Genomic DNA, 13,529 nt, shown 5'->3' on the forward strand with positions numbered 1-13,529 from the left:
CCATTGCCCTATACAATGAGATAATCACCTCCTTGTCCAGCCCAGCCAAGTTCTTGTATATATCGCTGAGAGAACCTCAAGCTGTTCTAGCAGCCTGTCTGCATTGCTCAGAGAACTTTGTGTCAGATTCTACAATTATTCACATAATGGAACTCTTGCTATTTATTCCTCGTGTGTCACACCAACTGAGAAAGCAGCAGATGAGAGGCCTTTAGACTTGTAGGAAGAAAAATAAGTTTAAAAGTGGTCATACGTAATTTAGTTATGTTTTCTTTCTATTTTTTTATTCAAAAATATTCTTCACTAATAAAGTTTCAGTATTTGCTAATGTTTGCCATCATATTTCATGTGATAATTAAAATAAAGTATTATATTTTCTTAATTCATTTTTTATCAACTTAAATATGATATCTGGGATAGTGACACTAGTTTAGGTGTCACTGCCTGGTTGATGGAAATGTGAAGCAAATCGAAGATTCCTTCTGACTATGACAGCTAATGTAACATGCTTTGATGCTTGCATGTTTGAAGGCTATTAGATTATCTGTGGTGAGATAATTACAAAATATTCTGGTTGATGGAAATGTGAAGCAAATCAAAGATTCCTTCTGACTATGACAGCTAATATAACATGCTTTGATGCTTGCGTGTTTGAAGACTATTAGATTATTTGTGGTGGGATAATTACAAAATATTCTGCATAGCTTGTTTTGAGCCTTTCTTGCTGTGCATTCTATGATGGTTTTGTAGAATGCAGAGCAAGTTTATATCTTCAGAATTGCAATTTCTGCTGCTTGGGCAATACTTTCTACATTCTACATAACTGCAATATTGTCTCCTGGCCAATTGTGGTGATATTAAATGTTGCCAGATGTTTGAAATCAGCATGATCACTTTTCCATTGCAGTACCTTCAATGAGTGGCATGGTCTTCCATTGAAAAGAATAGATATCACAGGGAAGTGATCACCACCTTGCATATAAACACAGGGAATAGAGAAGGGGAGCATGCAGAGACCAACTGCAGTAAAAGTATGGGTAAGCATGTGAAAAGTGTTAAAACCCATGCTTAGAAGGGCAAGGTCATTGTTCTTGGGCATACACTTAACAGTCCTACCCCTTCCATTGATGTCAGCACTACCCTACCAAGTACTGTGTCCATTGAAATCCCCTAGTAATATTAAAGGGGATGGTAATTACTTAATGAGATTATCAAGGTCTGTCAGATGTAGCTCCAAGGTGGCAAATAGATGGAGCAAACAGTTAGCAAACCTACTGTTAGAAGTTTATTGTGTTTGATGAACCACTACTGCCTCTAAGTTGATAGTAAGTGGGGACAGTTCCTCATTTTAAATACATCTCCTAAGCAAAAGCAGGTCTGTGCATGGTCATGTGGGTGTCATCACCACTTCGACAGAATCTATGACAATTCCATTGTAAGAATTTTTTTTTTAATGTAACTTTATTTAGATTTGTTAGATCCATCTGTCAGCTTCTGAAGGGCTGAGGGCTTTGTTTTCTCAGTCCTGGGTTTATCTCCCTTTTTTTTTTTTGGAAAGAAAGGACACTGGCCTGTGTTCATTTCTTTCTCTTCTGCAAAGAGTTCAAGGACTGAATCATCTGGTCCTTCCTTGACTTTGACACCCATTTGTTTGTTTTTGTGTTGTGGGTGGCTCCCTTCGGTTTTTTTCCCCCACTTTGTTTTGGCAGGGAGTGGCAGCTGTGTGTTTTGGGTGGATTTTTGAGGGCTCGATAAATAAAGTGTAATGGGAGTGAATGACTCTACTGGTGGAATAGTCATATCAGTTTGCATCCCAATGGAATTCTTCCCTGCAACTTTTCCAGAATATGTAGCTTATTGCTATTCATCGGCTTCACTACTTTCCTTGCCTTCTGATAGGATATATTCAGCTTTGCCTTGAGTCTCTGGATCTCAATTTCTGCCTTCCCCTACTGGCATGTGATGAGTATGCATGGTGTTCTTTTGGCAGTTGACATATACAGGTTTTGTAGCTGAACATCCCATGATTTCACGGTCCTTTGCACCACATCGAGTGCATGCAAGGGCACCGTGACAGGCCAATTACAAGTGTCTGTATTTTTGACACATGAAGCACCTTAAGGGATTTGGTATGCACAGTCTTACTTGGCAGTGCAGATAGCAAACTGTGATGGAATTAGGAGATGTTGGCGAGTTGAAAGGATGAGGTTTTTAGTGGGTACTAGATTCCCATTCCTATGAATGAATATTCTCTTTACAGCTGTCAATGCTTGTGGCTTAAGTTCAAAACAGATTTCTTCTTCTTCTTCTGACATAATTCATTCTTCATAATATCCCAGTCAGAGATCACACCAGAAGATGAATTTAGTAGTTTCAATTTAGAAGATAAATTTAGTAGTAGTTTCAGTGTCACTAGAATGTAGCCATTTTACCTATTTTGGCAACCCTTCCATACACTTATGAATAAAGAAGGACATCTTCCCAATGGGTTTTTAGCAGTGGAATAAATTACCAGGAAACATGGTGCAGGTTCTGATGTTTCTTCCATTCTGAGCCATTTTACTGCATTGGTGAAATAATTGTCAACTATAATAGTATCTGGTAGGGACCGTGTTAGGTCTCAAAAAAAAAAAAAAAAAGTTTTAATTATCAGGATTCGTGAGGGTTTTTTTTTTTTTTTTTTTTTGGTTCCTGGGAGCCCCCAAGCCAAGGAGCCCAAATTGGGCACCCACTACTCAGCAAGCAATAAATGCACTCAGGAGTGGGACACACCAGAGTTACCTGGACACCTTACCCGCACCTCACCAGCCTGAATCCTGTCAGACCAGATTCAGGCTGGGCATCTACACAGTTGACCTTTGCAGACAAACCCACTGGCCAATTGATCCTGGGCAAGCCATCACAGGACAACCTGTCTTGTTGAATCAGGGACAAAAGTGGTGTGTTGAAGCTGGACTCCTCAACCACCTAGATCCCCCTTTCCAAGTTTCCACAGGTTGTAGTGCATGGCAAATACACCAGATTCCTATGGTGGTAGCCTGGAACCTAGGTAATGCGCAATGGATCCCAGTGATGTCAATCTAGAGGTCCAGCAGCATCACTGGGAAGTCCCCTTACCACACACAGTGCCCACATCGAAGGGCTCTTGGTCAAACTTTGAAAAGGTAACAACTCTAGCTTAGGTTTAGAAAGACATGGAATAATACCAATATATTTACAATTCATTACATTTATTTTTCACAGAAAAATAAATTGTTTGCCATCTATTAAAATCCAAGAATTTGTTGTTCTTCTTCATCAGATGAAAACAATTCAAGAAATTCATTGGTGTTTTCAGATTTAATATTCAACAGTGCCAATTTCACAAAAACAAATGTGCTTCCATATCAACATGCAGTTTCAGAGAACTCAATTTGCAAAACAGTAATACACTGACACTTAGGAATGGCTTGGTTAGGAACAAAAAAATAAAGGAGTGGTTCTATTACAATTAGCAATCTATATAATAATTTGCTTATGTCTCTCCATCCGGAATGCTCTTTGAACTTGAACAATTTTGACTCGATTCCTTTTGCAATAGGTTTTATTTAGCAGTATAAAAAAAATTCTGGCTGACTCAAAATTTTCATTATATTTTTTTCCCCCAACCAACTTCAAATTTTTTCATTATTTTATTTTTTAATTTTTAGAATATAGAAAATGCCAGGGGAAACTGCTTCTCAGAGACACTGCCAACAATCTCAAGAACAAAAGGAGCAATACAGACCTCAGCAGAGTGATAAAAAAAAGCAGCTGAAAGTAAAGCAAACAGGCAAAGAATTGCAAGACAGACAGGAAAAACAGTTAGACAACATGTGCTTTATAGAGAAAGATTTGCAAAGAAAGTGAATAATGAAAAATCAAATTAGCCTTAAACGTAATGCTGAAATCCATGCAAGAGCAAATCAGTGCAACAAGTGTCCATAGTTAACAACAATTATCAAATTGCATTTTTAATCATTTTATTACATGAGTCTGACCCACTGAATACCTTAGGTAGCAGCAAAGAGAGCCAATGGAGAGGTTTTTGTAACTACTTCAATATTAATATTTACTTCTTCTCTGAAACAGTTCTGGTGAAATATTCACCACAGGTATTCTAGCAGACAAAAGAATAACTCAGTTACATAATCAAAGCTGCTAGCTACACACAGCGATGCCACATTGTCTCCTATGCTTATAGATTTTAATTTTGCAACCTACTACATAAAGGAGTACTGTACACCCTTACAACTTTATTTTATTATATTTCACAGCAATTTACAGTTTACTTGTTACAGTGTAATGAAATGCCACAATGTTAACTTTTAAAAGAAAGAGCAGAAATAATTGAATGCAAAAGTAAACAGTATTCTTAATGCAGGTGACTAAAAAAAAACGAGGTTGACTTATAATACAAATAAAGCATGAACTTTGAAGGCAAAAAATTAAGGTCAACTTATAGACTGGAATGCATAGTAATGCTTCTGGCTTTTTTTCTTCAGAATAAGGCTCCTTTAAAGATTGGTACTAATTGTCAAAATAAAATTACTTTTTAGTCAGTAATAACTTACAACACTTTTACTGGAGCACTGATCACCTGCAAGGCTCTAGCAAAGGTGTTGCAAAACTGCTGAATAATAAATGAAGTTATTATGGTGTAAAGAGTGTAATTGGTATAAATCTTTATGGATAATGCCCTTAAGAAAATGACTTGTTCAAGGACTTGAATAATGCTTCTCCATCATTTAAGTATAAAAAACTACCCCATTATTTGCAAACAAAAAAATATGCAACATAGACAAATTATAGCATATAATATAATGTGTGTATTGAGAACAGCTTAACACCAATTTTGAAGCCCCATATATTTTCATTGGGCTTCAAAATTACATCATCCTGCTTTAAATTTGGTTTTTGAATCCATGTATCTGAAGTAATAATATGATACATTTAAATGTTAATTCAATAATTAAATACACATATGATAAATGTATGGCAATTAAGGAAAACAAGAATTAATATATTTAAAGAAACTGCAAATCTAAAACATTACCTCTGTCTTTTGATTTCTCTTATTGTAGTTTGACCTTTGCTAGAAGTGCATATGCCTATTTGCAATTCTTTCACTAACAGCTTTGAACAGGAACAAAGCTAAGCAAAATAAATATTTTTTTCTTTTAAATATTTACACCTGTTATTTCAAAACCTCATAAAATATTAATAAAGCATGTATATTATGAATATAATTAAAAGAAATCTTTAACAAGATTAATTTTTAAAGAATACTTTCACAAAAATATATCTTTATGATATTTTAATATAGCAGAATCTCAAAACTTAAGAAATCAAAAAATCTAGCACTTATTGAATATTTTTCAGAGAGATAGTTGACTCTATAATGACATAAGGAAAATAGGCTGGCCAGAGTTAAAAAAAAAAAAAAAAAAAAAAATCACACACACACACACACACACACACACACACACACACACACACACACACATACATACATACATACATACATACATACATACATACATACATACATATATATATATATATATATATATATATATATATATTCAAGTAAAAAATATTCAAAATGAAAGAAACATATGAAAAACCTTTGGGTGGTAAATTCACACACTGTTCCATTAATGATTTCCAAACACTAATTTCTTTCTGTTTTGTATATTTCCTAAACTGTATGTCACCATTACTATTTATTTGCAATGTACAAAATTGTTCATTTCTGAGACATCCAATACTAGTAATTAATAGTAAAGTAATTTTTATTCAGTTTTGAAGTCATACTGCACTATTTATACCTTGTCTGTTAAAAAATGTTGGAAAATCACAATGCTCAATATTGGAGGCAGTATTTGTACCTGCAACCTTTATTTCTAAGGTAAGTTTGGAACACGTTTGGAACTTTTTCAAAGGTGCCATCTCCATAAATTGTATCTTTGTTCAAATCAACCAAGAGTTCTTTATCACATAAACCAGAGTACTGTCTGGTTCATCCCCACAAGAATCATGAAGTATCAGTTGACAGTACTTCTCAGGAATGTCAAAGCTTATTGTTGTTGGATAAGCAAATGATCGTCTTTTCTGTGATTGAGAAGATTTCTCGTAAGGGATGATTGTTTGGGCAATATGGGCCAGTACATCATTACTCAACTCTGACAACACATTCCCCATCACACTGCGAGGAGTAGAACTAACTACTCTCATTTTGCTTCTGGCTATGTTGGCTTCTGCTTTTTGAGGACAGGAATCATGACAATGTTCAGTTGGTTGTTGTACTATGTTGCCATCTTTTTTCTTCATAACTGAATGACAACTGAGGGTGCAGTAGGTAGAGATCCCATGAAGAACTAGAAAACTAAACTACTGGGAGGATAAATTTTTGAATTGGTGTGGTAAATTCACCCCCCCCATGATACTGTATAAGTTTGCTTTCTTGGATCATTTGCCACTACTAATACTAATACTAAATTTAGTGTCCTACAGATTTAAATGTTTCTAGTATGCTTGACATTGTTGTTGTTGTATAAAACTGGGCAGGATAACCAGCTATAGTTATTTCCATTCCTTCTTTTGGGAAAGACCCTCCCCCCCCACTTAATGAGGATTCACTTGTTGCCTTGTTTTCATATGGTCGATTGAGGGTTTGAGGGGGACCCCCTCAAAAGAAAACTTAAACTTATACGTATCCCCCTCAAACATTTGAAATAATATAATCAAATGAATCATTTGAATGATTTGCTATACACAAAATAATCAATTATGTCCAATACTATATAAAATATAATTTGCATACATGCAAATCCATGTATGTCTATAGTACAGATATTGAAAATTACTAGTGCAACAGTTTAATCATTTTAAACAACTTACTTTTTTTAATACTTTTAGTATTCCACATCCCATTTCTAATGATCCACATGTAAAATACAAGTTTAATAAGGTGGATAAAAGCATCTGCTGTACTTCCATAGCAGGAATAGAAAAAAAAACTTCTTTTGTCAACTGAAAAAAACAAAGGTTTAAAATATAACAGATAGACTATAAATGGAAAAATTTTAAAAGTAAAGCGTTAACATTGTTAATATAAGGTATTACCCATTATTCACATATATTTGCAATGTTAACAAAAATGGATTACTTACAGATATGCTTATCTTCCTTTAACCTATCAGTATTTGGAATAAAAAAATATCCTCAGTCTCTAGACTCACTTACTGTGAAAAAATGCTCAATCAGAAGCTCCATCCACGACTTGTACACTCAGAATTGGACAGAGTCATGAATAGATTTATGCCCAATGTCATGGAATTTTTAACAGACAACAACTCACATAGTTCTCCCGTGGACCTTTATGTGTCTTTTTTTCCCTTCTTTTTTTTTTTTTATTACCGATCATGGAAGTTTAAATACTAAGCTTTTTGCATTAGGACTTTCTAATTCTTATTGTCAACTGCAGTGCTCCAGAGACTGTGGGGCACTGCAATGATCTCTGATGTCTAATGTGTTACATTTGTTGATCTTAGACAGGAGTTACAATTATTAACTAAGGTGTATGAAAATTACAATTATTAATTGTAAATTCATGTTCTAGTTAAGGAAAATGCTTTTGTAGCTCCAGACGGCTCTTGCTTGGTCAATTTTATATAAAGTAGGTTACTGAGCCCAGCTGTGCTGTGTAAATGGTCTGTGAAATGTAGACTTGTTCTAGAGTTATGACCTTTTATGTTAAGGGTTATTGATGTGGACTTGCCAGACTGTGTTTCTGCCTTGTCATGGCCTTTTTCTTGTATTTAGAGTCAATGTGTTGGCCTGAAGTCTCGTTTTTGGGCTAGGAAACTATAATTCAACTTTTGCAATGGGGTATTTGTTGTTTATTACAAGACTAGATGATATTTATCTTGACCTTTTGCAGGGTTGGACGATGTGTTGAATTTACTCAAAGATTTGCAATCCCCTCAGGAGAGAGGGCTGCTGTTATACTTGCAAGTTTGGATTTGAGAATGGTTCTCTTGGAAGCAAGGGGTTTTTTTTTTTTTTTTTTTTTTACTTAACTGTTGATCTGGTTATACACGAATCAGTGTAAGCGTTAATGATTTAATTCTCAATCTTGCACTTTAGCACAGTTTTGCACTGCTTTACTTCGTGTCCTGGATTAAGGAAAGATGTAAGATTGATAGTGGTAATATCAACAAATTAATATCTTTAGGCAAAATATGTTTATAGATGGATATTCACACTTTTGGTGTTCTCTTAAGGCAAGGGACACTAATACTACCTGTTATACCAGGTTCTTGGACTATTTCTAGTGAATTGAATGCAGATATTTTTCATATAGGCTCCTAACTTGGATTAAAAAGTATTTCACTGATTTAGTGAATTGACTGTAATTCCAAATCCTTGACTGAGTTGTATGTTATGTTTTCTTCCCTGAAGTGTGGAAGTTCCCTCAAAGTTGTGCATTGGATTTGCACATGAGTTAGTATACATGTGCTTTGACAACTTTTGTGTATATACCTGAGAAAGGGAATAATTGGTTTCTGTCGTAAAAATAACTCTAATGTTGTAGGAGTTGTTTGGTTAAATAAATTTCATAGAATTTTGCTATGCTTCTAGTTGTAAGAAACCTTAATCTTTTAAATGCCTGTTTGGGATAAAGATTCATTCCCCAGATTTAGCTTCTTGATTAGACCGGGGTTCGAGCCCATCACCACCAAATACGGAGGATGCGGAAAGGTCAAGGGAATGACCACCACATATTCCCGGAGCAATATGGCCTTAGTTGCTAATGCTCCTAAAAACCAAATAACAAACCCCAGATTTAGATATTTTGAAGTTTTAACATGTCACATGTTATATATTGAACTGAATAAGTTAAATTTTAATTGTTAAGTTAAATTGAATAAGTTTAAAGTTAAATAAGGACTTTTATAATGTAATCCTCTTTGATTAATTCTAGGCTTGAGGAACTCAGCAAAACTCTTTCTTGGGGAAGAGACACCACTGTGGACACCCTAGATGGTAGAAGGAATTTATTTTTCTTGATGTTTATCCTTCTTGGTACTCCTAAGATGGGCCGCATGTGTAAATATGATTATTGTAAATGTTGAAAATTGCTCTGGAAGCCCTGTTGCTTTCCACTAGTTTTAGTGGTTTTCACTCAAAGATAAAGAGTTTTGAATAAATACTAGATTTAAGTATTAGTCTTACTTTTTGAATAGAAAATTTGTGTCTACTAGTTTATTTTCTTTGTTCTTTCATTCTTAATTTTTCTAATTCATGGGGGATGCCTCCTCTCTCATCCTCATTTTTCTTTACTCTATCTCAGTCCTATTCTTCTGTTTCTGTGGTTTCCTTCTTCTTTCGTCCCCTTGTTTTCCTTCCTTCCTACTCCCATACTTCTCCCTCTAAATTCCTTTTCTTTTCCTTCAATACCTTGGAGATCTCAGACTTGCCTGATAACCCCAGTAAGAGTCTCTCAGCTAGAAAGTGGTTCCTGGCACGCCTCCACATGGCCAAGGTTGGGAGGAGTCAAGGAGCAGGGGACCTGGTGTCCCCTGGCTGCGAAGTCGCCAGATACCGGCACTCAGCATAACAACACACCAACATACATACATTTGCTGGCTTTGGCCTTATGCCTTTTCAGATGCTACAGTGGTATACAGGGGAAACCCTGGAGACAGCAATTAAAACAAACATACCTTGAGTACTTGTGCAGTGATTTCTATATCCACTAATAATTTCATTAAAAATTAAATATGTCACTAACCACATGCACTTGTCATAATGATCAAAACTACTTTTTTTGGAAATCAACTGTTATTCTAATGTTTTTCTTGATTTATAAATTGGAACATTATTTCTTATTATTTTTGGAATAATTTTGTTTTCTACAGGAAGTCATAGCCAATAATCAAAATAATTTTTATTGCTGTAACAAGATGGAAAATTCACCTAAGTATACTGAATTATATTGCGAACAAAGGCCAAAAACTTTAGAAGATTCAAAAGAAAACTGGTAAAGAGAGAAACTGGTAAAATACATAGAATGTAAACATATATGCCTGCTTACTGCAACAATCAATGATGAAACTAATCAGTCGCCAATACTCAAAGAAACCAAGGATTTCAGTTACACACATGGGGATAAAATGACAATTAAACATAAACAACAATCAGAGGACTTGCTTGAAAAGCACAGGGCCATGCTTAAAAAAAAATTCTTGAGTTAATATATAATGTAAATGTGTCTGTGATCAAGCCCAAGCATGATGGGAGGGCTTTTTATATTGTAATCCTAGGTTTGAGGAACTCAGCAAAACTCTTCCTTGGGGAAGGAACTTATCACTGTGGACACCCTAGCTGGTAGAAGGAATTTATTTTTCTTGGATGGTTGGAAGTGGCAGCTATGTTTTAATGCAGCAAAATTGGGGAATAGCAATGCCAAAATAAATTATACACTTGGTGTGGTTGAATTAAAAACTGTGGAGGAAGAAAAGGAGATCAGGGAGTTATGATACAGGTGGCCAGGAGAGCACGTGGTGTTCTATCAATGATTTAGTAAACAACAGCCTGTAGGAAGGTCTTAATCTCATTGTATAAGGGAATTGTAAAACCACTTGGAATACTGTGTCCAAGTATGGAGACCTCATTAAAAAAAAAAATTGAGCCTCTTGATGGACAACTTGCATGGTGATACAGACAAAAGGGTGGCTGTATGATGAAGGCTTTAATTATGTGGTATACAGAGATTGGCAACTAGGCATCTTAGAAGGGTTAGTAAAATGAATGAAAGCAAATTTTCACTGTTATAAATGATTCCAAAACTAGAGGACATGAATTGCAAACTACAGGAAAAGAGATTTAGATTGGATTGCAGGAAGTTTTTCTTTTAGTCAGTATTGTTAATTATTGGTATAAGTTATCTCCAGTAGTTGAGGCTGACAGCTTAGGAAATTCAAAGGTTAGCTGGATAGTTACCTAATGTGAGGAAGGAAACATACAACTTATTTTCTTTTTACTTTTTGATATATTTATTTTTATTTTTATTATTAATTTTTATATTTTTGATTTTTATTTAGTTATTTATTTTATTATTATTTTTTTGGCCAGTGCAGCAAAAGAAGCCACACTGGTCAAAGCTTCCTTGCACAACGTGGATAATACTAAGAGAATCTAACTATCAAGGACTGCATGAATGGCAATTTGTGTTGACCGTCCAGCTTCTGACTTCTTTCAAAGTCTATCAGCTATATATAAAATCACTCTATGTGTGTTAAAGGCATTGCACACTCTTAGATGTTATTTTCTCACTAACATTTATAGACATTTTTACATCACCTAGCTGATGAAAAAATGAGAAGGAAAACGAGGACAATGAAAGTATTAATTCTTCTAAACACTAGTTGTTGGCATTTGGTGAAAATGAAGTTAGAAAATTGTCAATTAGGTTAGAGTTAAATGCAATTCAGGGACACTTAAATGATAAGAAGGTTTCAGAAGAATTGAAGCATTTGATGAAAGCTCTGAGTACGATACAAATTTCATCAAGTGAATGTGAATGAGGATTTTCACAAATGAATCTGATCGCCAACCCAACTAGAGCTTCATTGATGACAAAAACAGTTTCTTCACTACTGCTTCTTAAAACTGTAGGCCTACCCCTAACCCGCTTCGACCCAGCAAAATACGTTGATTCATGGCTGCTCCGGAAACGTCATTCAGCAACTGACACACAAAGAGGAAGAAAAGAAGTCAGCATAGGGTGTCCAATGAGAACTTAATGAAAATTAGGAATATTCTACAAAAACTTTATCATGAAATTATTTTTACTTATGTTATTATTTTTTTATATACTTGAATAATAAATTTATGCTTAATAAACTGTGTTAATATACTTAATTTGCTGTTCTTATTCTAAAAACATTACTACTAAAGTAAAAATATCAGGGGAAAAAATTTTTTAGAGTACTTTTCATATCCTTTTAATTTTCAATTTTTCCTGATAGCAAAGAATCAGTACCAGCACATATTTTTTTTTTAACAAAAAAAAGCACTGACTATTACGATATGCATACAGATATAGAAGCAAACAAAAATATGCTTTATCTATTAGAAATATTTTGACACATAAACCATTCTGTCTGTGACCACACAGATAAAATAGATGGATATTATTAGTTACAACACACACACCTGATATACATATTACTTACAATGTCCAGCGCCATCTGGTGGATAGTCATATCAAGATATGACCCTCTAGAAACACTCATGTTGAGTGCAGTTAAAAAAATAGTTAAAGCCTCGGAATCAACATGCGTGAACAGTGCAGCCACAGTTTCAGGCACATACCTCATAATAATTTGGTGAATTATGGTAATATCACCCTGAAGAGGGTTCTGTTTGAATGTAATCATTTTGGTTTTAAGCAAGGGCAACAATGATGAAAGTACTTCCTAGGAAAAAATAAATAAAATAAATGAGAAGGCTTAATTTTTTTTATTCATAAAGCATTTATAACATGAAAAAGATATATATTTATTAATAATAAAATTTTCGCTGTTAATAAATATATATACAAAAATAAATTTACAAAAAGGGAAAATAATATTATTGAAGAGAATTAATATTGGAGTTGGACAAAAGTATTTAAAGGGCAAAAATTTACAACACATGTGAATTAGGATTGAAAGAAATTTTATGTTTAGAAGCACTTCTCTACAGCTATTATTTTCGAAGGTTGCTGGATTTGTTAAATAAAATCTGTTTACTATTACAAGGTTTCGTTTTAATTTTACTGATTTATCACATCTCCTCCATTCCAATTTTCTAGCTAAGTTAGTAAATACAAGTTCACAGTTTTTATTACAAGCTTAGCCACGTATTAATTTATTTTATTCCACCTTTATTTTGTTCAATAAAATTGTATTGTGGGCAGCCATCAGTGAAGGGTTTACTTTGCTCTTTCAGCATCAAGGGGTAAGTTTTGTGTGCATGATTATAGTTTGTACAGCATAGGACCACAGCCTTTCAAGCCAGTCACGTGATGGGCTTAGAAGTTATTGAAATGCTATTTCTCTTCATATTCTAACTCTGAAAGAATTTCAAGACACAGACCACACAGAAAAAAAAAAAGAATAATAAATAAATAAAATAAATAAGTAAATAATAATAATAATAAAATAAAAATAAATAAACTCAAAAAGCCTGCCATGAAGACCCTCAATGAAGAACTTTACATGTGAAAAAGCTTAAAGTAGAAACTATTTTGTCTTATTTCCAGAGGTGCTAATAGAGAGGTGTTTTTATTTGTTTTTACGCATTTTCACTCATTTTTCATGAAAAAATGAAATACTAATAAAATACTATAATAAAATAAAATAAATCACTAGTCCTGCTGAACAGTGATTTATTTCATTTTCACAGTGCAGGAGCTGCAACCACTCAATTCAGCCTCTTGCTGGGTTGAACGATTATAT

The 13,529-nt window shown here is 34.2% G+C and overlaps 1 protein-coding gene across 1 annotated transcript in view; it reads right to left on the reverse strand.

Moving 5' to 3' along the window:
- The window catches only part of l(2)k09022 (HEAT repeat containing 1 homolog l(2)k09022), a 447,482-nt gene that overhangs the window by 205,800 nt on the left and 228,153 nt on the right, over positions 1–13,529 (reverse strand). The window contains exons 21-23 of the mRNA XM_090374601.1: positions 12,264–12,506; positions 6,922–7,053; positions 5,075–5,172 (exon numbers count right to left, since the gene is read on the reverse strand). Coding sequence (XP_090230727.1) covers positions 5,075–5,172; positions 6,922–7,053; positions 12,264–12,506 — 473 coding nt within the window. The remainder of the gene's footprint in view (positions 1–5,074; positions 5,173–6,921; positions 7,054–12,263; positions 12,507–13,529) is intronic.

The sequence above is a fragment of the Mastigoproctus giganteus genome, chromosome 5 (genome assembly GCF_048544385.1).
Source record: "Mastigoproctus giganteus isolate SK-2022 chromosome 5, ASM4854438v1, whole genome shotgun sequence".
Classification (NCBI taxonomy): Eukaryota; Metazoa; Arthropoda; class Arachnida; order Uropygi; family Thelyphonidae; genus Mastigoproctus; species Mastigoproctus giganteus.